This window comes from Engystomops pustulosus, chromosome 4 (genome assembly GCF_040894005.1).
Source record: "Engystomops pustulosus chromosome 4, aEngPut4.maternal, whole genome shotgun sequence".
Taxonomy (NCBI): Eukaryota; Metazoa; Chordata; class Amphibia; order Anura; family Leptodactylidae; genus Engystomops; species Engystomops pustulosus.
Genome location: NC_092414.1, coordinates 163,091,920 through 163,118,041, shown reverse-complemented (window position 1 = coordinate 163,118,041; position 26,122 = coordinate 163,091,920). Strand labels below are relative to the sequence as shown.

The window sequence follows — 26,122 nt, the reverse complement described above, 5'->3', positions numbered from 1 at the left end:
AAAAAACGCATTTGCGCCATTTTCTTGTGGGCTTGGATATTGCATCTTTCACTGAGCGCTCCAAATGACTTGTCTACTTTATTCTTTGGGTCGGTACGATTAAGGGGATACCAAATTTGTTATAGGTTTATAATGTTTTTTACAAAAATTAAAACCTCCTGTACAAAAATTATTTTTTAGATTTTGCCAACTTCTGGCGCTAATAACTTTTTCATACTTTAGTGTACGGAGCTGTGGGTGGTGTCATTTTTTGCGAAATTTGATAATATTTTCAATGATATCATTTTTAGGACTGTATGACCTTTTGATCACTTTTTATAGATTTTTTATATTTTTCAAAATGGCAAAAAAGTGGCATTTTCGACTTTGGGCGCTATTTTCCGTTACGGGGTTAAAAGCATTGAAAAACCATTATCATATTTTGATAGATCGGGCATTTTCGGACACGTCGATACCTGATGTGTTTATGATTTTTACTGTTTATTTATATTTATGTCAGTTCTAGGGAAAGGGGGGTGATTTGAAATTTTAGGTTTTTTTATTATAATTTTTTTTTTTTTAAACTTTTTTGTATTTTTATTTATACTATTTTTCAGACTCCCTAGGGTATTTTAACCCTAGGTTGTCTGATCGATCCTATCATATACTGCCATACTACAGTATGGCAATATATGGGGATTTCCCTCCTCATTCATTACAATGTGCTATCAGCACATTGTAATGAAGGGGTTAAAACGAAATACGTCACGATGACGATGACGTCACGGGGAGTGGCGATCCCAGGTAAGATGGCGGCACCCATGCGCCGCTATCTTTTTGAGGCTGCTGGCAGCTTTGCCGGCAGCTATCGCTGTGCAAACACCCGCGATCGGTGCTAGCACCGATCGCGGGTGTTACCGGTAAGTCTTTGCTGCAATATGCAGCAAAGACTTACCGGCTATGGAGAGGGCTCAGCCCGTGAGCCCTCTCCATGCAGCGTGACCCGACCGCCGCCGTGAATACACGGCGGGCGGTGCTTTTCCAGGTGGGGGCCGCAAAATATTGTCCCGCGGGCCACAGTTGGCCCGCGGGCTGCGAGTTTGAGACCCCTGCTTTAAATGGCTACAGTTTTACTGTTTTACTTCTAGATATCTAACATTTTCACATAATTCTATTAAAATGTGTTTACCTGTTGATTTTACACCATTCACCAGTTTACCACCTTTAGATGTATCTTCTTTATCTTCTCTTGAAGAATGCAATGTGCTCCTTGTCTTTAAAGATTTTTCTGTTGTTTCCTTCTTCACTGCTGTGTTTTTTAGAGATTTTTCTGTAGCCTCCCGTGATGTCTGTTTTGATAACGTTGGAGAGCGCTTAGGTTCTAGTTTCCTAGCAGGAGAGGTTGATTTTGGTTTACCTAACGGCTTCCTTACACCTTTTGTTTTGTCCTTTAGATCTTTTTTAAGTACCTTGTCACCTTTTATAGGATTTAGTTCATTGACCAGCATTTCAGGATCTACCATGCAGACATCTGGATGAGGAGGATGGGGATAGGGATCCATCATTGGTGCTGGGTGTGGATCATGGCCTTGCCTTGAACTACTGTGATGAGAGTTCCCCATGGCCTTATCTACAGGAAGAAAATCTCCATCTTCATCAGAGTCCATTGCTGCATCAGCTGTTATTGATGGGCATTCTTCTGTTTCAGGTGGGACATCTGAGTCTGACTGAGATGATCCTGAATCACTAACAGATGTTGGGGGTGTTTCTTCAACTGTGCCACCCTCAACATAACGGCTTTTTACATGATGGGTCCTTCCCTTAACTGAAGGGTGACCCTCATCTTGTGATACATCACTGTCATCTGAAAGGTCAAGGGGACTAGGATTGATGAAAGATGGAGAAAGTTCCCCCTTCCTGTGCATATATTCTGATGAAGATAATTTGTGCTCATACTCAGAAGATGTGCCCATACATGTCTCAATTTCATGGGAAGCGTCTCCATGATCTTCAGAGCCTCCACCTCTTTGCGCATCAGGGAAATAAGGCTGAAATGTGTGCTCAGGAGACATGAGAGAAGAAGGCCGGTTGGGTTTTTCTGTATCTTCCTCAGAGCATGGATATGATTCTCTATCAGAATCTGGAGATGATTTTTCATCTTTTGTCTCAGAAGAGTAAAACTCTTTGTCAGCATACTGTGAGTGTTGGAATAATTCTGGCATATTGTTTATTTCTGTAGGACCATTTGCTGTTGATGATTCTTCTTGCTGATGGGGTGGAAATGTTGTAAGAACATTAGGTGGTGAATACACTGCTTCTGTACAGTCAATCTGTGTATTATCCTGACGCACAGTGATGGTTTCTTTCTCTAAATCAGTCTTTGATGTACAAGAGGTCTTTTTGCATTCAACTCTACATGGTAATGTGCAGTCATCCATATCATATGAACCTGTAGATTCATGATCATCAGCAGCATCTTTTTCATCTGAAGGTTTAGTAACATCAGCAGGAACAAGAGGCGATACATCCCACAAATTCCTTACAGTTGGTTCTGCTTCTGCTGCATAGCCACTGATCATTTGGGAGTAGAAACCTTCAGCAGTATCCTTTTTAACTGGGGTACTAGCTTCAGATGAGGTTTCTGACTGACTCTGAGAGTCATGTTTTTGGTAGCTTGCCTCAGTACACAGTTGAGAAGAAATAATGGAACTTACGGGATCTTCCTGAGGACTTAATGGTGAAAATCTGGTTAACGATGAATTTACTTCAGAAGCTCTTTCTGAGACCTCTAAGTACTCATCCTGTCCCTTTCCTGAATGTGATAAACTAAAGGAATCTTTACCTAATTCTTTAGAGTCTACAAAGGACAATGATTCTTGGTTAACCTTGTATGAATCTGAAGATTCTCCAATTTCCTTTCCTATGATTGAAAATGCCTCAGAAGAATATCCTGATGCTGATACTTTACTCTCTTGTTCTGCCAACCCAGTGTAGATTTGTTTTTCCTTTTCACTGAGGGTACTTTCTAATTCCTGACTTACATAATGACATTGACTACTGGTTTGTGGCTGATGATATTCTGCCTCAAAACAAGTTTCATGTGTATCTTTTTTGGACTCAATTTTTGACAGAAAGGGAGAATAGGTGTAGTCAGTATCCTCTTTTCCATAATTATCTTCTTGAAGGCTATATTCTGTTCTTGCAAAGGAGTCAAAAACTTGGTTGGCACTTAGCCCCGAAGCTTCCATTTCACTGTGGACATTATAGTGTTTATTGTCTACTTCTTTTACTTCTGATTGAGCAGCAAAATTAGACAGATTGTTCTCCTTCTCTTGACCATACGTATAGGTCTCTTGTAAGCAATCTGTAGGACATTTCGTTTCCTTTTCAGATTTTTCATTCGCTCCTTTTTCTAGTTCAGAATCGCTTGCAGTTTCTTCGAGTACTTCTGTTTTCTCATAATATGAGGCTTTCATGTCAAGTTGTTGTGGTTCAGCTTGGGTGACATGCTGACTAGCTGAGCTAATGTTGTCTTCATCATCTTCATCATCTTCGTCATCATAATCATCATCATCATCATCGTGATGTGCATGAAGGTAGGCAGATTTTTCATGATATTCATGTTCCGTTGTATCTGTTTTTGATGAGAGATCTGCATCATGGGAGAAGACGTTACACTCAGTTTCCGTTGGTGTTTTATGATACAGTTCTTCCACGTGTGATGTATCGATTTCCTCCACAGGTAAACTAGTTGTCTTTTTACCATTATCTGAAATGGCTACGAAGTGCTCCTGCCTTTCTGTATATTCAAACATGCCACTGTCACTTTTTTCCTTGGGGGAGGCTGGTGAAGAGAGTTCCTTCTCTGTTGATGTATACAAATGAGATTCCTCTTCTTTTGAAGATATTTGACTATATAATTCATGTCTTGATGTTTCCGTGCTTACAGTTGGTATCTCTACTTTCTCTTTCTCTAGATAACTAGCACTACTTGGCTCTGCTTCTTCTATGATATGTCCGACTCCAGAAGTAGCAATCTTCTCATAGATGTCAGCATATTGGAAAGATTTATCATTTGGATAAGGAGTTGGCTCTCTTTCTTCTACTGTTCCTTTTTTTGTTCCATCATAGTTTTCCTTTTCTTGGGAATATGAATCAAATGGGCAAGATGACTTAAAGCCAGTATCTAAAAGACTTGGAGAAACTTTTTTATCTCGTTTAGAGAAAATATCTTCCTTGGGGTCATCCCTGCATTCTCCAAAACTAAAGTCCATACTTTCTTTAGAAATTTCAATCTTATTGTATGATGTTTCCACATACTCATGCTCTTTATCTTCTTTAGAGTCATAAGCTTTGTATTCCTGCCTGGCTTCTTCCTGATAATTATAGATATCTGTAGATGGTTCTTTTGGTGATTTTTCTTGATGTTCATCCTCCTGCAAGCTATACTCTGTTTTTTCTATTACTTCAGATTCTTCACGTTTTTCAAAGACATTGATCGTTTCTTTCCCAAGTTGAAGATCACATTTGTTGTCTAAGGCATCACTTGGATAAGAAAAATCTGGAAGGTATTGGGCAATCTGTGAGTATGGACATTCATCTTCTTCTTCTGATTCGCCCTCTTCAAAATATGTCTCCGCAGTCTTATATATCACTTGAATAGATCCTGTATTCTCTGTGCTTCCTTGAAGAATATCAGATGAGGATGTTGATACATAGGGGAATCTGTCTAAAACATTTGCATCATGAGGATGATATGTAGTATCTGTTTCTGAAACAAACTCTTTAAATGCATCTTTACTTAACTCTAGTGACTCTTGTGCATGCTTTTCCTCTTGAAAATGGGCATATTCTGCATCTAATATATCTCTATTCTGATTCTCTGATTTGTTAGATATTTCTTGGTTTACAACATTTACATTCAAAGAAGATTGATCTTTAGACTGTTCTTCCCAGTCTTCATCAAGAAATGTGCTCTCTCCTTCTTCAGTATACCGCAGTTTATTGTTTTCTTTTGGTAAGTACTGTGATGTTTCCTTTGGTTCTTCTCCAAAGCGTTCTTCTGTGAACCACACTCTCTTTTCACAGGTCATCTGTTTCATATAAATGTTTTCACTTTCAGAGGACCTCTCATTATCAATGTAATTATCATTAGATGTATCTTTCTTGAATTCATCTGAGGTTTCTGTCTTTTCTATACTTTGTTCTGATTCTTCATATCCAAGAGAGAACCCAGTATGTTTTAAATCCTTGTAAGGTTCCTGTGAAAGACAAGATTCCTGTTTCTCAATTGGTTCACTTTTGAGGGGGCTTTGATCTGCAAATGAAAATGACTCTGAGTCATCAGGGCTTGAGGAGGAAATCAAAAAGGATTTTTCTTCTTTTTGGTGGACCTGGCTATCAGAATGATGCGAATGTGATTTTGCTGCTGTTGACTCTTCTGAATGAACTTCTGAAAATGTTTGTTTATCATCTTTCATTTCAGGTGTCAAGAAGGACTGGGTATTATCTTGGAAATGTGCATCCACTGCTTCCAGATGTTTTTGATCCCCACCAAAGTTTTCCTTCATGGATAGCGAAGGATCCACACATTCTGCTGATATTTCATCAGATGAACATTTCTTTTCTTCTTTTTCAATCTTATCAACTTTCAACTGAAAGGGGCTTTCATCATCTAAATATGTTTCCTTTGTTGGGCTCCCTTGATATGTTTCGTTTACAATTGGACTTTGTTCAATCAAAGACATCTGCAAGGATGTGTCATCTTCTTTTCCTTGTTCTGTAAAAGAAAGTGACTTTGCATCTCCTAGGAAAAAGTCTTGTCTAGAGCTCTCAGTTGGTGTATGATCTTTTTCTGGACTCTGTTCTACGACTTCGGAATAATCATAATATGTTGCTGACATCTGTTTGGGTGATGCTGTCTGTAGTGGCTCATCATCTGTTTCTTTATGGCTAGATAATAAATCTTCATGTGAGACTTTCTTCGATGAAACTAAATTTTCAAATTGCATATATGGTTCTGAACTCATTGAAAACAAAGCATCCTTAGATAAATCACACTTTTCATTGTCCATATAACTTTCATTCTTGCCAATATATTCATCAGGAAATATTCCCCCTACAGCTGGTATTCCTTCAACAACATTTTCATTGTCTAGGTCACACTTATATGATGACAAAGTATTATCAAAGCTTTCCACATCAGGACCCTGCATTGAAGTTCCTAAAGGCACTTCTTCTTGTGTGATTGGTTTATCAAATTGATCTCTTCTTTCTGCAGAAGATTCAAATTGTTCTTCATCTTTTCTTTCATTAAGTATATCTGCTGCTTCAAACAGTTCAGCTTGTGTGGTTTCTGATCTGTCTTCTATAGGAGACTGGTGAGAAGGTGTGTGTCCGGTGCTAGTGGGGCCTGACTGAGTTGGAGATGCCATTTTCACTGTGCTGTCATCAGGACTTAAGCACCTTTCCTCGGCTTCTCCAAAGCTTGAATCAATTTTGTCTACCTCACCACCAGAAATATTTGGTGATATCTTCATATCTGTACTGTAAGCATATTGCATATCACTTCCTCCATGTTCAGAAAATAGAAGAGGACTGTAATGTTTTTTGTCAAGAGTCTCAAGATTTCCTGTCTCATCTTCAATTTCATCATCCTGTGTGGTGCAACTCAGATGGTCTTTTCCACTAGCCATTAGAGACTGGAAATCTTCGGGTGGAGGGGATTTGAAACATTTATCTTCTTCTAAAGAGGATGTTGGTGATATAGTACCAGCAGATGGCAAATATTCAATCCCCTGGGTGGCCTCAGTGTGAGAAGATGGAATACTGTTTGCAGTGTCAAGCAGTAATGAACTTTTTCCAGTCTCTTCAGTTTTTGGTGCAGTGATAGAAGCCACAGACTGATCTTCTGCAACAGATGTAGCAAAAGAAGATAGTTTGTCACACTCAGTTATAGATGTTGCTGATGAAATGTGTTCCTCTTCTGCTAGAGGAGCAGCAACAATGTTTGTAGAATAACCCGGTATTTCAGATTCTTGCATGATATAGCCTTTTGTAGACACTTCAGAAGATGAAACTGCTTTGATACCATGTATTGCCTCAAATGATCCAGGTTGGTCAGGGACAGAAATATCATAACTGCCTACATCATACTGTAAATGGGGAATTCTTTCTTCCTGTTCGTCATGTATTTCCTCATCAGAAATAGTTTGTTCTGTCTCAGAATAACCTGGCATAGTTTCATCTTGGATGTACGATATGTGTTCTGCAGTGGTTCCCGATGACATAGGGACACCAGTTAGGTATGAGGGATGTTCTTTTGTTATATCCCTGTCACAAATGTTCATTTTTAAATCAGTCTCTTTCTGCAATGACATCGTAAAACCAGAAGTCATTTTTTCTTTGTGTTCAGTAAATTTCTCTTTGTAATCATTGACCTTATACTTCAAATCATCTTTTGGTTCATCTGAATATTCTTCCATTTCTTCAACATCTGCTTTTTCTACCACATCTATATTTTTTTCTGCTTCTTTGTCATTTTCTGTTTTTTCACAGGTTTCGTCATCGTCACCTGCAAGTATTTCTTCTTTTTGTTTTCTATCGAATATTCCCTTTTCATCCAATTCATTTTCTTTATCTTCATCTATCTCTAAGTCTTGGATGTCTAAGGTTGGCATTGATTCAAATTTGTTTCTGCTAGATATTTGTTCTTTGTCAACATCTGGGGTGGTTTCTTCTTCTGTGTTTATCTCTTCCTCAAATTCCACCATCTCCACAGGTTCTTCCATTGCTGCACCCTCATCAATCATTTCAGCTGTCTCATCTGCTTGGTACATTGGTTTCTCTTCATGTTGTGAATCCCCCTCAACATCAGTGGTTGTGATACCCTCATCTGGGGATTCAAGAAGACTTTTCTTATCTGATGTTGTTTCATCTAACATGATTTCATCCTTGAACTGGTTTTGAACTGTTAACATATCGGTTGGTCTATTTTCCAAAGCCCCTTGTTCTGAAAAAAGGATATCATCTTCCTTTTTATTGGATTGGATTAAATTGTCTTCATGCTTCAACTCCTCGAAATCTTTGGTTAGATCCTCAGGGGATGACATAACTGATCTCTGTTCTGCCATATCAGCAATTTGTGGTAACTTTTCCATCTGTACTTGCTGCACATTGCTTATTTTTTGTTCAGGTGTGACATCTTTTTCAGGTTTACTTTTAACTTTTTCAACTCTGATTTTTCCAGGAACTTTTGCTTTGTGCAATGTTTTTCTCACTTCAGGTGTAAAAGGCCGTAAATCAGGTTTAAGTAACTTCTTAGTTTCAGGTTTAACATCCTTTTTCTTCTCTTCCTTCTTTACATCTTTCTTTTCTTCCTTCTTGATATTTTCTTTCTTTATGTCAAATTTTTCTTTCTTTATTTCTTTCTTTTCTTTATCTTTCTTTTCATCAAGCTTTGAAATCTTGTCCTTGATGAATTTTTTCCCTGTCTTTTCTTTCAAAAGTTTTCTCTTTTCTAATTTTGCAGAATCAATTGCATCGGTTTTCAGCTTTTCAGTTTTTAAATGTTTCTCAATATTTTTGTCTGTTGCGTCTTTGATTTTTTTCTCTATTTTTGTCTCTTTTGTCAATTCTATTTTAACATCTTTAGCCTGTTCTTCTGAAATCTCTTCTCTTTTGATTGGCTTACCTGTGCTAGGTCTTGTAGAAGACTTCAGACTTTCTTTGCTGTCAGCCCTTTGTTTTATTTTTGTGTTCTTACCCGTAGATGAAGGGCCACCACTGGATATGTCTTTTTGTGTCGCTACTGGATATCGCAGGAAATCTAGATGTTTCAGCTTTTCTAGACCTTCTAAAATCTTATTTTGTGGAGCATTGCCAGGAAACAAAACTCGTACAATTTTTTCTGTTGGGCTCGCAGGAAGCCATACAACAAGGGCAGTGATAGATGTGAGATATGGTACTGAAATTTCGCCTTCTTTCCCATTTGCTAAAATAATACCAGTTTTTGCTTTGCTGTTGCCTGCCCATTTCTGCATCAAAAACTGCATTTCTTTGCTGTCTTTTACTGGGTTCAGGACATACATATCCAACCTGCCAACACCCATTTTGTGAAACAGTGTTATGGGCTCTATTGTGTTACTAACTACCCTGTATAAAGGTTCAGATTTAATTCCTAATTTATTTAAGTACTGTAGTGTCAGACAAGCTTCTTCGATGCTTCTCTTAACCTTCATACTAGACTCAGGCATTTTGAGTTTATCTGGAACATTAAAAAACACTACCCCTAGTTCTGGGGATATTAAGTTCTTCATCCAGTCACTATAAGCAGTGGAGCCCTGAGATTGTTCTTCATCCTGCTCAGCTATCTTTCTCTGAAGAAGTCCATTTATTCCAGGCAGATTATCTGCTCCAATATGTGTGAGCAATATGGAATCAATTCTATCCAAATGCCGAACCAACTTCCAAAAACAAGACTTTCTCTCTGAGCCACCATCTACCAGGATATTAAATCCATTGACAGCAAAAAGGGCAGAGTCTCCTCTTCCTCCAGGAAATATGTAACAACATGGCTTTGACAACTTTAAAAATCCACCAGAATTTGGTGGTTCCAAGAGATCAAAAGGAGATGGAACATCAACTGTCTCTGAGACATAGTCTGCAAATTCTGACACCCCATCCATGGCAGGTAAGACTAGCTCAGGATTTAGTTTCCAATTTATGATATCCTGGAAACTGGAATGTCCAAGGTTGCACCAATCTCCCTCTTCCAAGCAGGAAACCGTTAAAGAAGCCTTAATCTCTGGATCGGTGTTACTGAAGAGCTGGCAAACCTGCAGTGATAATATACAAGAAAAGTAATTAGCCAAATAAAAATGTATCAAACATATTGCATTTGTGAATAAAATACAAAGTACTCAAGTTAATTTTATTAAAGGGCTTGTCAGACTCAAATTTGAAAGCGGTAAAGCAAAGCAGTAGGACAATCACTGGCCGACTGGTGATGTGCCATGTAAGTAGAAGTCAATGTTGAAGGCTATAATTGATCATAGTGGTGAAGTCTTTATAGGAAATCCACCACTAAAATAAACTAAAATGAAACTACACTTACTCATCTATCATCCTCTTGCCCAGGATCCCGGCACTTGTCTTCTTTAATCTTGAGATGCTGAGGTCACCTGAAAAAATGAGTTATAAAAAGCAGCCCATGGTGTCAGCACGTGATGTCCAGCGCACGGGACTGATATTTATGCACACCTCTCGCCGCCTACCCCTCCCATGCTGGAGTGGGAGGTGACATCATGTGAGAGGCATGAATAATTAGCAACCCAGAGCACCGGACATCACGTTCCCACACTCCAGGTTCCTTTTTTTATTACTCTTTTTTTTCAGGCGATCCCAATGTGTCAAGCTTAAAGAAGACAAGTGCCGGCATCCTAAGGAAGAGGATGAGAGGTGAATATATTTAGTTTAATTTTATTTAATTTTAGTGGTAGATTTCCTTTAACATACTGCTTGAGTTTTCTGTTTTCATAAAACAAAAATGTACAAAATACACTAACTGTTTATTATGGATGCATTTCTTTCCAGCGATATAACAGGATTTCCATTATGATAAACATAAAGCTGTAGATTAATATTTTCAAAGTAATTTGTCATCAGGAAGGTCATTTTTACACGATGACAGATTCCTATAGCCTCTCTTGATTTAAAAAATGCCTTTGTCATGCATCTGAATAAATACAGTGCTTTTAAATAGTTTCTTTAACAATCCCTCCCTGCCAGCATTGTGCGGTGATACCCGTAGAGGGGGAAGGGGTAAGATGGCCGTTCAAACAAGAATTGCTTGTGGCGGTGAGCTGATTTAAGCGGGGAAAGAATGTGGCTGAGGGAGGTGGGGAGCAATGAGTAAGGGCGAGGTAAGTAGACATTGAGGGCATATTTGAAATCAACATACCAGTAGCTATTTCAACCTGTCACCATGCAAAACTGACCTTCCTTATGATAGGCTCCCTGTAACTCATCTCCGATCACCCACTTGCGAAAGACATCAGTGAGTGCGGGTCCCGAGTCTGCAACAACGTCTGCATGTCCATGTAATCTGCCATTACAGAACTATGACGTAGCAGTTTCGCTGTCTGCTGACATCATAGTTCTTGTGCCAGCAGATCGCATAGACGTGCATCTGCTAGCAGGCCCAAGAACCTGAGGACGTGCTGCGGGGAGAAGAGGATGCCGGGGGACTAGCACCGGAGGGTGAGTACTAACTTTAATTTTTAAGGGGGCTTTCTGCTGGGCACATTATTAACGGGGCACACTGCTGGACACATTTTTAACAAGATCACACTGCTAGACACATTCTAAATGGGGGCTCTCTGCTGGACATTTTATTAATTAGAGGGTCGGCTGTGGACATCTCATTCATGAGGGGAGACTACTGGACATTTTATTAAAGATTAGTTGCTGTGTTTCCCACCCTAGGTTTATACTCGAGTCAAAACATTTTCCCAGTTTTTTGTAGTAAAATTAGGGACCTCGGCTTATACTCGGGTTGGTCTATACTTGAGTATATATGGTATATATCAAAACGAACATCACACACTAGGCCATTTTGAATTAATTTGAAAGCTAGAAAAATATATACTATACTGTACATTACAAAAAAATATATTTTTCTCCAGTTTTTGTAACTTTAACCCCCAGAAGGCTAAAACTGAAAAAAGGTCACTCAACTTTTTTATTTTTAACTATTCCTACGCGCCAAGAAAAAGTGCAGAAAAAATGTTTATGCTCTTGCATAAAAAAGGAAGTAATGGCCCTTAAACCTATAAGTATGAAAATTTGTTAGAAATGCTCCAGTAAAGTCTCCTATTGCCTTGTCAGAAAGGGGTTATTAGAAGTAAACCAACATCGATAAAGAAAAATTTACACATACCTCTGGGTCGCTGAACACCTCCCCAAGGCGTTGTAATGGAAAAGTACCACTTTGCAGAATAAGGTCTCCCTCCTGGTCAGAGCACTGGCCACTTAAAATAAGAAGCTTGTAGGCTGAAGGATCTGTGATCAGGGAGCGTACCTAGTAGTAAAGTTATACATCTTTTTAAGCATATATTAAAATTTTAAGATACACATTTACTAAAATATAATGAATCCTATTTAATATTATTAATGGAAATTTTCAATGGAAAATAAATTAGGCGCTATTATATACAGGCTAAATGTCAATTGAACCTTATGATTAGGTCAACACCTGCTGTCAATCTAATTTTTGGCTTTCCCCCTGCATAAGGAAATGGAGGGGAAAGGTTGGATTTCAACATGCCCAATGTTTTTTTCTCAAAGGAGATAGCTTACCACCAGAGGTGGCTTATTCCCTTCTCTCTATTAAGAACATGTGCACATGGGTAAGGGGAAAAGCTGTTGGCGCCTATATAATATATATGGCGATCTCCACACCAAGCTCTTTTTACAACGAAAGCTTAAGCCTGAAGGCCTGATGTTCTTTTGAGCACATTAACATCAGTAAACAATGTTTTACAGAAATATCAATATGCATTGGATAGGAGGTAATTTTCTTATGGCTGGGGGTCCAAGCTATGGCACAATGAGCAGTCATGAGAGTCCCAATGGTGTTGAACCATTCAGCAGTAAATGGGTCAGTTGATAGGTACTCAGGGAACCCAGGTATTATGGGTGACGGGAGCTCATTGGACCGACACTAAGAGATCAGAACCTTTTCTATTAATGTGATCCATGCAAGCATTCCATAAGCTAGGCAATGCAATGGAAATGCAATGGACATGAATTGTTGAGGCATCAGTAAAACTCACTGACCCCTACCAACCTGTTTTTCAGAACAATGACAGTATCACAATGATCCTGGAGAACAAATGGAAGTAATGGACAGTCCTTCAAGGCACTTGAATAATTCTCAGAGGATTTTTCAAAAATAGATGATTCCACTTTAATTTAAAAATTCTGATAAAAGTCAATGCATGCAAATACATAGTCATAGTTTATACGGTTGAAAAAAGACACTTGTCCATCAAGTTCAACCAAGGAAGGGAAGGGATTCGATGAGGAAGGGATTTAGGGGAAACAATTCTATATAACATAACCATCTATGTTATTTAGGTGTAAAAAGGCATCTAGACCCTTCTTGAAGCTCTCCGCTGTCCCTGCTGTGACCAGCTCCTGAGGCAGGCTATTCCACAGATTGACAGTTCTCATATTAAAAAAGCCCTGTCGCCTCTGGTGATTAAACCTTGTTTTCTCCAGACGGACACAAAGCCCCTTCATCTTTTGATTTGATTTAATCTGAAACAACTTACCACCATATTTTTAGTATTGACCATTCATATATTGAAATAAATTAATCATGTCCCCTCGTAGTCGTCTCTTTTAAAGACTAAATAAATCTAGTTATTTTAATCTTTCCTCATAACTAAGACCCTTCATACCCCTTATCATTTTTATGGCTCTACGTTGAACCCTCTCCAGCTCCAGGGCATCCTTTTTATGGACCGGTGCTCAGAACTGGACAGCATATTCCAGGTGAGGCTGAACCAATGCCTTGTACAGTGGTAATATTACATCCCTATCACGAGAGTCCATACCACTTTTGATACATGACAAGATCCTACTGGCTTTAGAGGCAGCTGATTGACATTGCATGCTGTTATTCAATTTATGATCTACTAGTACCCCCAGGTCCTTCTCAAAAAGGGACTCTCCCAGATTTACTCCCCCAAGGACATATTTTGCCTTTGGATTATTAGCCCCCAGGTGCATAACCTTACATTTATCCACATTAAACCTCATTTGCCAAGTGCATGACCATACTGGAACAATGCGTTTCGCAATCAAGCTCAGTGCTTCATCAGTGCTTCTCTCACCAGAAAAAGAGAACTGTTCGAACACAAAATGCGGTGTTCCAGTTGATTTTAATTATATATTTACATGCATCTACTTTTATAAGAAGTTTTAAAAGTGGAATCATCTATTTTTTTTAAAAAACTCCAGGGATTATGCTAGCACCTTGAAGGATCTTCTATTACCTGCATTTGTTTTTCATAATCACTGCCCTTACCACCTGTGGAATAGGATTGGGCATAGGACGTGGCAGAAGAGGGATAGGCAACATGTAAAATTTTGCCCAGAAGCACAACTCCACCAGGTTTTTTGTCTGAACACACACTAACATGTTTTCATAGTGGATATTCCCATTCATGTAATCTGCAAACTTTACCTCATAAACAATGCTGTCTGCATTGGGGTTCACCAAGACCACTGTCTCTAGCACATCACTTTGATGCTGCAAAGTTCTTTGGCCTACGGAAAGAAAAAAAAACGTATTACATTTTTTTAAAAAAAAACAAAATAGTTTCAGTCGTTTCCTTCCTGAGCATGGCATTCAAGAACATTTTCGCTGAGCCCTGGACTCAATGGCTATTACATTTAAAATAGCACAAAACCAGTAAATGAATCCCCAGTACATTTGTCCTAATGATAATCCGCTTGCATTCATTCATTTAACCTCCCTATAGAACTTTGCACATTTGTTTAATGTTGTCTTGAGGAAAACAGTCATTGAAATAAAAGCACCAAAGGCATTTTAATTCATTTTACTCCCAAATCAAATTGTAATTTTCCTCCCACACAACACTTGTATTCAGTTCATGTAAGATATTATCTTCACAGCTGTAAGTGCTTTTCAGAAAAAAATTGTCTTCACTAGGAAGGGGGATGGCAACAGTCTTTTGACATTAAAAAAAGTATTTTAGCATACAGCCTTCACACAACAATGGGCCACATTTATTAAGGTGTTTGCGCCAGAGTTCTGTCTGACTTTGCAGTGAAAAGAACGTGCAAACTGTTGGGCGTTCCAGTGCCATTCGCCACATTATTACTGTGACAAAAATAGTTGCTGCACACTTCCCGAGCAGTGCAGGGTGCGCCAGATTAATGAAGACCATGCACCAGTTTTCAATAATATGATGCACTCTGGGAGTCATTTATCTTTTCCTTTTGTAGGTGTTTTTGTGGCTTTTTGCTGTGTATGGCTGTTTTGCGCCTATTTTGCACTTTGAAATGTTACGCCTCAATTTGGTGGGTGTTGTTGCGTCCTATTTGTCATAACATTAAGCCTCTTTACAGATGTTGCGCCCAATTTATTATAATATTGAGCCTATATGATTGAGCAATAACACGCCAGTCCTGACCATGCTTTGGAAAGGCAATGGTATGATTTGCACAACAAATTTCACTTTTTAAAATTTGCACCTAGTAAGGCGCAAAAATAAATGGATTTGGCAAAGAGCCGACACGACAAAGACAAAAGAGGTGCAAACAATAGACTTACAACAGGTGCAAAAAGGTTTTGGTGAGGAAAACTGCACATAGTGTAGTCCTGCACTTCTTTTGATAAATGTGGGACCGTGTGTGACCCCCCCCCCCCTCCACTCTTTTTTACACATTCCGTTCAACAAATGTGATTCAATGGGAGAGACATAATCATTGATTTCTGGTGGAAATCAGGGTAAATCTGTTGGATCACCCAATAAGGTTACCATAAATGTGTGTAAATTATATGATAAATCCATTCCAGCACATGGCCTCTTTGAGAACAAAATAAAAACACATTTTTGAATGGAAAAAAATGTGAATAAAGTTTGCAAAATATCTCCAGACATGTCAGATTGTTGCCCTTTTTGTAAGTTTTCTTATAACCAAACATTGGAGTGGATCCAAAGTGTTTCTTTAGTTTAAACTTTTTGTTATTTTTGTAATCTACTGCAAGTTTTTTTTTTTTTAAAAGCGTTTCAAAAACTGCCAGAGAAACCACACGTGTTATTTCACTCAGAGAATATTGTGCCAGTTTCTGCAAGAATCAGTCAACAGTTGACAAACAATCCAAACACCACAAGTGAGCGTCCACAGTGCAGTGCAATCCACAGTGCTGCATTATATAATGATCAGACAATCAGACTAGGTATGTCAGGTGTTGTGAGAAAAGTATGGCAAGAGTGGACAGGGAGAGAAAAGCGCTAATAGTGTCACACCTTTAAGGATGAAGATGGGATAGTGGTGGATATTACGCTCACCGTGTGTTGTTGTGCTAAAATAGGCACAACACTATGAGATAACGTTAGTCACAGATGGTTCTGGTGCCGCCTCCTGGTGGATGAGCTCCTGTGTGGTGTAGCCGCACTACTCAGGATATTCTTGACAGTGGTATTAGAATTGTGATCCAGTAAAGTGGCGCACTCGAAGTAGGATTATAAAATGGAGTTTAATGAGTCTAAAAGCACAACGCGTTTCGGGATTGGAATAACCCCTTTGTCACTTGATAAAGGGGTTATTCCAATCCCGAAACGCGTTGTGCTTTTAGACTCATTAAACTCCATTTTATAATCCTACTTCGAGTGCGCCACTTTACTGGATCACAATTCTAATACCACTGTAGGTATGTCAGGAGCCTGGGTAAATGAAGAAGGAAGCATTTTGCTCTAATGAGATACATAACATAGTTGCTTGTAGTTGCTTATACTACTAATTTATGTAAAGTTTGTTAAAAAGTTACTGTCCTTTTAAGCTCTTGTAGGCAATCTTTCTGAAAAATGTTCACAATTTTTTTTATTTTCCAGCTTTCCCCTATAACTGGGGCATCTATAAGAGCCCTAGTTACAGGCAGGAAACGACCCACTGTGAGGGCTGATTTTGGTCAGAGCTGGACTGTGTCTGAATAGACCCAGCAGCTCTGATTCACCTCTTTAGACCCGGTGTTCACTTGACCCCCAAATCTATAGAGCCGGCGGTGACTACTTCAGCGCGATGCTGTGAGGAATGGACCAGGAAGAAGCAGTAATAAACCGTATCTCCCATCTCCCTAGGGTCTCCGACTATCGCGGCAGACTCCGGACCTGTGCCTGCTGACGTCTAAAGTCATCGGGCACACAGAGAGGAATTAAAATATAGGAGAATTTTTTTTTATTTGGTAGTAAGCTGTCATTTACACTTTTTCACTGGGTAACCCATTTAACTCCTTCCCTACCAAAGTCATAAGTCCTAACAGGGAGGCTCTTCAGTAGCCACGGACAAGTCATATACATGTTAAATCCATAACAGTTCTGGTGTCAACTCAAAGTGGAGAATCTTCTTTTTCCATTTATGGATTAAATACTGTTAAAGTTACCCAGGAGAGTGTGATTTTATATACAGATCCTACTCCAGTTGTTCCTTTAACTGTGGATATCTCCATGACTGTGGTACACAGCTAAGCAGCAAAGAGGAAGAGAGGACTGCAGAGAAAGGGGAGTTAATAGTTTGCAAAGGGAAAATATAATCTTTGCCTCTGTAGCCCATCCCGGTAACATGAATTTATGTTCATACCATTAACTTTCTCTTTTCAAACTGGATCTCAGATTGTCAGGTATTGAGAGGAATACAACACATAGCATGTGCCCCTCTCCTATTTATATTACATACACATGCCATCAATTGGTGACTTTCAGACAGTTGTAATAAACTGCTTTTTTGCACCCATATTCCACATACTGCACCTAGAGTTAATCAGAACCACAGTTAGGGCCCTCTATTTTCTAGGTCTCATGTATATGTATTGTGCTCATTACATATTACAAGCATCTTAGTGCCCATAGTTTTCTCATTAGTTTGATATAGGGATTTATATAATTATTTATTAGGGTTATATTTATATAGGCGGCATAAAATGATACCAATTATATACCATTTATACATGGCATTGGTATAACATACCAATGTATGTGTATGTCTAGTGCAGTTTTCTGCAGAAATTGTTTTGCGCGCATTCCATGTGTCAGTTTTTTGGAAAGTACGGTACATTCTGTTATCATTTATTATAGTTATTACAATTTTCATATATTTTTGGTGGCTTAGTTTTGAGTCAAAACCTGTGAACATTAAGCGGTGTATATTTGTGAGTTTTTAGAAAGCGCATAGGTCCACTTTGCTGGCACTGGTGACCCTTCACGTCCCTTCCAAACCCACATGGTGTGGCAAAGTCGCAATAATTATCATAATCTCTTGCATTGTGCAAGTATTTCCGATTATTTCAGTTCTTCCACACCAGAAACCTGGTGTAGAAGCACTGATAAAAGTCTCCCACAGTTTTGAGGGCGCACATACCTTTTAAAGTGTGTAATACCAATATTTATTTATATTTTAAAATATCTATATGTAAAAAACCGATTTTTAAGCATTCCTGATTTTAACGAATGTATGATTTCATGTGGATGTAGGCCTATAAGATACTTATGACTTCTGCACAGATCATTATTATATTCTCCATACGGCACACTATTTGGTATCGATATAAATGTTGACACTTTCAGTTAAATTTGCATAATAGTGCCTATGTTTATAAACTGTTGAGTAGCATCTTGACAATAAGACAGGTGCCTGCTTTCAGAAAATATATGGTTTCATGGGTCTCAATATGATTATTTGAGTTATAATTTCAAGTTATATTTGTAGATGTCAAAAATGTAAAAAAAATATTCTGGTCACCGAAGGCGCAAAGTGTTTAAATTGTTTACATTCTAAAAGAGTTTGGTTATTTACAAAAATGGATTGTAAAAGGTTCTATTGGTCAGAAACTAATACTAATAACTATTACATTCTGGGTGGGAGTATTTCCACAACTTTTTGCAGACAGAGTAATATTAAGGGTCATTTATTATTTTTGGCGCAAGGTGTTGCCAGAACTGTGCTATATTTTTCATTGGGATGCACGTTTGTGGCGCATGGGATTAATGAATTGGCACATGGCCTGAAAGGTTTAGAACTCCATAGACCAGCTTTTATCTGGGCTATTTTTGTGCCACAAAAAGTGCCAAAAGATGTGTCGGAAAAAAAGTGGCAGAAAAGTGATGGATTCACAAGTGTCGCCAAAATTTTGCACCCAAAAAAGATTTGAGAGTGTCGGAAAACACCAATATTATGGCATCCACACTTCATAAATTCAGATGCAAGAGGCGCAGAAAGGAAAAAATAAAACACTACCAGTTTTCAGTTTGAAAGCCCATAATGAATGCCCCATATTGTCTTGCTGTTTCCTATTTCCTATTGCTGAAATGAAAATATTATTACTTTTTCTCTGCAGTGGACATGCCTTCCTTTTAGCTCAATTGAAGCCTATATAAGCCTATAAAAATAATAATGAGCCTATTAATAATTAATAATAATATTAAATGATAAAAATAATAATAAGAATAATAAGAAGAATAATACAAGTTAATAAGCCAATTCAGAACATGGTCTTAAATACCTATGCATTTTACTTTTATTACAGGAAAACAAGCTATAAGCTTGTGAACTTAATGTCAGACCTTACATACAGATAGGGTCAGCGACCTACAAATCTATTTATAGAGTACATTAGCCAGCAGGGAATTTAACTAGCCAATTCAGCAATAAATGTTAAGGGTATCATAAAAGTTCTGTTCACCCACCGCATGTACTATAATGTGGCTAGTGCCATGGACTAGGACATTGGCTTCTTTATGCAGTGAGAATGTTAAGTACAATAAAGACATCTGGAGGTGACAGATGCTACAAGAGTCTCTACTGATTCTGATGGTAGGGGGACTCTTTTCTTGGCCAGATTATATGTCCTGAAGCAGTCCATGGCTGACATTGCAGAAACAATCCGCATCCTGTATCCTTTATCAGATGTTTTGATTTGATTGTAAATGCCACTGCTGACCTTGGCTATAATTAAGTGATCCTATCCCTCCGCATCCTAATAATGCATCATGTACCTCTGCTTCACAGTCTGTAGATGGATCTATTCTTAAAATTACAATTACATTGATAGAATATATATATTAGTATTAGTCATATTCTTTATTTGTGTAATTGGCTATGGATTATAAATCTCAGACTCACACCAGATAGAAATAACTTTCAGCAATGAAGCAATCCATCATTTCCCCCCATATACCATTTTTTACGCACAATAGAACAGGAAATTTCATTAAGAATAAAACAAACAAAAACTATAATTTATGCAATCACCCAAAATAAGAAGTAAACACGATAGGGCAGATTTGTCTTGCCCTGTATGCAAGTATTTCTACAAAAAATATCACTATTCCTTTAAGAGGGTTTTTTAGGCTGCACGCCACTTTTGCTAAGAGTAGAGGGCTCCGGCTGGGCTGTGCCAAATCTACTATTACCTATTCAGGTTATAGCTTAAATCTACACATCCATCCACAATAAAAAATGTATTATAGATATGCAATAGCTGAAATAAATCACTTTGATGGAACTCTCAGTTATTCAATCTGTAACACCACCACTCTTCCTACAGCAGATGACTGACCCAATTAGTTATACCTAATATCTGTCCTTCTTTATATTCAGGCCTCTTAGCATTACCCTAAACCATCACACTTGCTCCTTCTATATAGTCACTCATCTATAATTTATTACGCAAAATATTATATAAATTATTATAAATTTTACAAAATTAAATATCACATTTTAAGTCCTTTTTTTGTTTGGAGATTAAAATGTCAAATAACACGAACATGTGACATTATGACAACTTATTGATCTTTATTTTTCTTCCAATGCCTGCTCATAAAGGGTTACAAGTCCTTCCCATATCATCTAAAATTAGCTGCCAATGAGACACTGAACCTTAATTACAGACGTTTTTCAGATATGCAAATTAGCTTTTGTGACTCATGGATGGTCTCTGTGACTCTTTTCTGTTTCAGACTGGCAGTGGACCACGCCCCATTATTCTGATTGACAGCTGTGTGTCTCTTCAAACAAAGCTCTACTTACAGATGGGAAATATTGTGTAATTTTTTTTACACGGTGCCTTGTGTTACATTCATGACATGTGACCAGTGACATAATCACAGGTCCTTTAACCTTCTAAGAATAGGAAACTGTACACTGTTTATGTGATTACATGAAATCACAGCAGCCTCCATGGAGGATGGAGAGGAGTAAAAGTTCATCCAGGCTCTGGTGACTTCATGTGCTCATATACATACATGGGGTACAGTTTGCTATTATTAAGAGGTTAAAGTACCATGAACTGTAACCAGTAAGGAGGCATAAGAATTAAATGGGAGGGGCCGGTAAAGCAGGACATGCCCCCTCTGATGCCAGGGAATATAGTATGAAAGGTGATTTATGGGGATGGAAGTGAAACAAATTTTAGCTAAAAATTTGTCAGTCAGTTTATAGAGCTCTATCTACCTCTAACTATATCTACCTGTCACTGGCTGTATATGTGCAAATGTGGTGACAGGTTCCCTTTAAGGAAAACATAGAAAATGGAAAGAAGTGACTTGAGACATTTGTGTGACATTTTTTAGACATTTGTAACAAATGTTGAAAAATATCTGAAAAAAAAATCCCACTTAACACTAGTAAAAAGTGAAATATACAAATTACTAAAGTAACAGATGGGAAAAAAGACAAACAGCAGCAAAAACAAGCCAAGACAAACAGAGATAAGATAAATGACCCCCATGAGTCCTTACTGTATAATCTGAAAGTTCATGGCTATTTTAATTAATGTCCATCAATTTACCTAGACAATTCCTGAGTCCAATTACTTCCACTCTGGATGGGCAGCACTAGAGGCATCTGGCATCTGCTACCTCCTACTTCCATAGCGATTCATTTGCATGTTAATAGTAGGCCTGGTAGCGACTTTAACACATTATTTGCGTATCAAATAAAAAACCCTAATCCAGCAGTGAATATAATATGCAGCTATTTATTTATTTATTATTATTACAGTAATGAAAGCTGCTCATGACATGTGACCTTTATCATTGACCAAAGATTATGTCCATTCCAAAACATCCTTCTACTCAATACCATTCTATGGCCCAAATTTATTCAAGTGTTTTCCACAGTTTTCTGTCTGACTTTGCACTGAAAAGAATGTGCAAACTTCTTGCTCAGTATTTGTGAAGTGTTTGTGCCAGTATTGTGTCGCAGGTGCATTGTGTCCGCAGCATCGCAAAATCCTGCACCTAAAGGGGTGTTCTAGTGCTGAATCGGACCACGCACCACATTTATTACTGCGCTTCAGCAGAATTGTATTGCATGCTGTATGTTAATGCTGCACACATCCCAAGCAGTGCAGGAAAGATTAATTAATACCATGCGCCAGTATTCTATTATTTGGCGCCCTCTGTCAATCTGATAAATAACTAAAACCTGTTGCATTGAAAGTGTAATCTTTAGACAGCATGTTATAGAGCAGGAGGAGCTGAGCACATTCTACAGTGTCCTTTCTTCAGGCAGCATGTTATAGAACAGGTAAAGCTGAGGAGATTTTATATAGTGTCCTATCAGCAGGAAAAATGTGATATAGTAAGAGCAGTAACCAGATTGCTCTATCTTCAGGTGGCATTTTAAAGAGCAAGATAAGCTAAGAAGATACCCTGTGTAACTTGAGGGGGTGCAGAGGGTGTGGTCGGAACCGGGCCCAAGAGACTTAGGGGCCCATAAGGTATCACTTTCCCATATAAGAAGACCAGTACTATAGACCATACATTATAGTCAGGGGCCTGGCACAGACTTTGGGCTGGGGCCCATCAGCTTCAAGTTACACCACTGGCTCTGCTCAATCTGATTTTAGGAGTCCAGTGTTTTACCTAGGCATAGACAGACTTGTATGTCTATGGATATGCTATAAATATCCTAGTTTACTGTATAACCCTCCTACTCCTACAACATTTTAATAATATAAAAAACATTCCAAAAAGCTTAATAACCATGAAAATAGTTATGTGCTACAAATTATTTGCCATTTTCCAACCCCAGCGCTTGCTACGCAATATCTGCTCATCATTATAATGCAGTTTTAGAACCCACTGCCATAGTCTTTTTGCACTGGTTTTGCAATTTAGCTACAATTTGCAAAAATTTGGCATAAATCAGCAGATCCAACAATTTTGAGCCATTTTGAAGAAAGAAAAGTGATGTATCTACAAGGATGTTTCCCCCCATCTATTTATACAAAGGGAGTCATTTTTTATTCACTTTGAACCAGTTTTTTGGCAGCGGCATTTTCTGGCAGTTGCTGCCCATTATGCGCCATATTAATTATCTTTTGGAGCCCCAATTTAGCTTCTTCTCCAACACTCACATCTTTTTTTATGTTGCTCAATTTGGGTGCAGATCTTCAATCCCGACATTTTTCCTGCACTTCTAGTTTCCCAACACTTTTTTGGGGGGAATTTTTTTTTGTGCCAAATTAGACCAACAAAAAGCAAATCCACCAACTTCTAAACCCCTTCATGAATGTGGTTTGTCATTTCTGACCATCATTTGTTCTTCTTGCAGTGCACCAAATGCACTAACGTCGTGCTCCACAATATAACATCACAGTGCACATCACTGCTAAAATTGGGAGCCAAAAAAGAACAACTAGAAACAAAAATAATGAATGCCCTTCCACTGTGTAAATTCTCTTTACCCTTTTATATTTTCATGTTCCTTGAAATAAAAAATCATTGCAATTTGCTTCATCAACTGACTCAAGAGAATGCAGCAGAAATTCTGGAAAACTTGCTCCAGAATGCACTTAGTTTCTTAATATTACACCATCCTGACTTCTGAAATCTCCAGTGATATAATTACATGACTTTTTCTTTCTATTCTCTTAGTACAGTAGCTAAGCTACAGACCCTTCTGCCTCCAGGGAATACCTCCAGCTGTATATACATTAAGCCCTAACCTTCATCCTACACCAGCTGCTCGAATGGCTTTCTTCATCTATTTCATTTGGTCATGTTTCATTGAAGTAGTTGCTAAATAAGAACCAAGAGCAGAACCCTTTTTAGCCGTCTAATCATAGGAGAAAAATGCATTAAAATTGCCCGGGAGCCTTTTGTGCTGACAACTGCTGCAAAGTCAGGTCCAATGAGGCAAGATATGTGTTATTTGGGTTTGCTATCCAACTTATTCCCCTTTGAGATCTTATGTGAAAACAAAGCATATGAAAATTAATATTCGGATCACAATGTGCTGTTTTCCAGCCACCATTATTTGAGAAAATCTTGTGTGCCGCTGGATTTTAATGCAAAACAGGTTAATGCTTCAGGGCTGCGAAATGTAAAACATTCACTGCTAAAATGAGTGCAAGTAGGTCTGTGGTGTTCGAAAATTTGTTAAAAGAGACACCTAAAGGTATGATCTACATATTGAATGTAGACTGTAATCATCCCAAATAGCTGTAACATGAGGACATAGATGAGACCTAGCAGACTGCTATAAGTTCACACACATCAATAGTTATGAATATACATTGTATACTATAGAATAGGGAGAGGCAGTCGTTGCCTTAGGACAGAGTCGATTTTTTTCTTAAATGCCTTCCGGTAAAAACAACCTGGTTATCTCAGCATTGTGAAGATGTTAGTCAGAAGCCTCTTTTCAAGCATGGTGCATCAGCTGACCTGGGAATTCCTACTGATCGCCTTGGGGAAAGATGTTGTTTATGTCTGATTTCCCTGAAGATCTCTATTGTTTACCAAGGATGATTCTTGGACTGAATTGTAAATGTCTTGTTGCTGGATCTATACAATTCTCCTGGATATTAGGTGGATTTGCTATAAGGAATATGACAAAGAATAAATAGAAGCCCCTATCAAAGGTTTGTCTGATGTGGGTCTTCTCTCTTCCAGAAACTCATGAACTGTGACTGGTAGTATAGTTCAACTCTATTTACTAGAATGCTTCAATTCGAGACAAAGCCTCCAAAAATCCAATCTTAGGCAATGAGGAAAATGTGGTTATGGCAAATGTATTAAAGTGGCTCATACTGGTTCATTTTTCTCACCAATTAAATGTCTTAGTTTGGAACAAACTAAATGTGGGGACAAACTAAATGTGGGGACACCTTGACACATCTAATGCTGTGCTATTGTCCCATAAACAAATTCCATTTCTGAATAAACCTGAACAGTGGAATTATCAAAAGTTACAATTGCTAGCGAACAAACAGGAATTGTGGCTTCTACCCCCTAATGTCCCCTCCATGCCAAGTGGCAGGGGAGGGGTGATATGAGGGCTGTCACTGTGGGTCAGTCTGGGACATCTAATGCTTGCACATTAGCCATTGGCTGGGCCAATTCCTGCAGCAGGCTATAGCACAATTCTAGAGAGCCCCTTAGCATGTCCATTGTGACGTGTAGTGGGGGAACTTCAAGATCTGGTGCAACATGCACAGTGCATAAATTGCCCCCAAAGTGCCTAAAAGACATATAAGTAGGTATTTATGTAGTAAATCTTCTACAATCTTTTTAACTTTCTTCCATCCACAGCCCTTTCTATTTTGCCTTTTTATACTTTCTGCCTTCTAAGAAAATGTATTTATTAGTGGCACATGGTCTTTTTCCCTTGATGGGTGGGCATCAGAAATTACAGTCCACATTCAGGCAGTGGTTTGAAAGTTGGTAAACTCGCTGTTTCTTGGTCTAAATGTGCGCCAAATATTACCCTAAAATGGGAAACTAGAAGGGCAGGAAATGAATCAAAACAAAAGATACGCCCAAATTAAAAAACAAAAAAGGCATGAGTGTCAGAAAACTGAGGTTTTTGTGCCGTCAACACTCTGTAAATCTGTTGCAACAGGTGCAAAATAAAAATCCATGGGATTGGCCAACAAAAAAACTGGTGCAAAACCATGAATATACTCCCTCCATAATGTTTTTATTTTACATTTACTGAGCCATATGAAGAGTTGCATTTTGCAAGGCGACTTCAAGCGAACACTTTAATATTCCATGCGATTCTTTGTAAAAATTCAGAAACTATAGATTTATTTTTTTTCTACTGGGTACAGTTTTTATATAGTGTGGTGTGCAGTAACAATAACTGTATGAAGTTAATAAACTCCATGGCCCACATTTATTAATGTATTTGTGCTTTATTTCTGGCACATTTTACTGCAAAAATACTGCACAAGATAAATATATATCCCTTTTTGGCAGCATACACAAGGTAAATCTGAGTTGTAACAACTATGGTTTCCCACTGTATTTGTTTAGTATTGTTATTTTCTATGCAATTAATGTAATTTTTTTATTAATTTGGCTTTAACATTTTATTTGCTTTC

At 38.2% G+C, this 26,122-nt stretch overlaps 1 protein-coding gene across 1 annotated transcript in view; it reads right to left on the bottom strand.

Annotated features, from left to right (window-relative positions):
• Window positions 1-26,122, bottom strand: part of MAP1A (microtubule associated protein 1A) — a 125,828-nt gene that overhangs the window by 8,162 nt on the left and 91,544 nt on the right. Inside the window, exons 3-5 of the mRNA XM_072148370.1 lie at window positions 14,231-14,313; window positions 11,918-12,058; window positions 1,169-9,815 (exon numbers count right to left, since the gene is read on the bottom strand). Of these exons, the coding sequence (XP_072004471.1) occupies window positions 1,169-9,815; window positions 11,918-12,058; window positions 14,231-14,313 (8,871 nt within the window). The remainder of the gene's footprint in view (window positions 1-1,168; window positions 9,816-11,917; window positions 12,059-14,230; window positions 14,314-26,122) is intronic.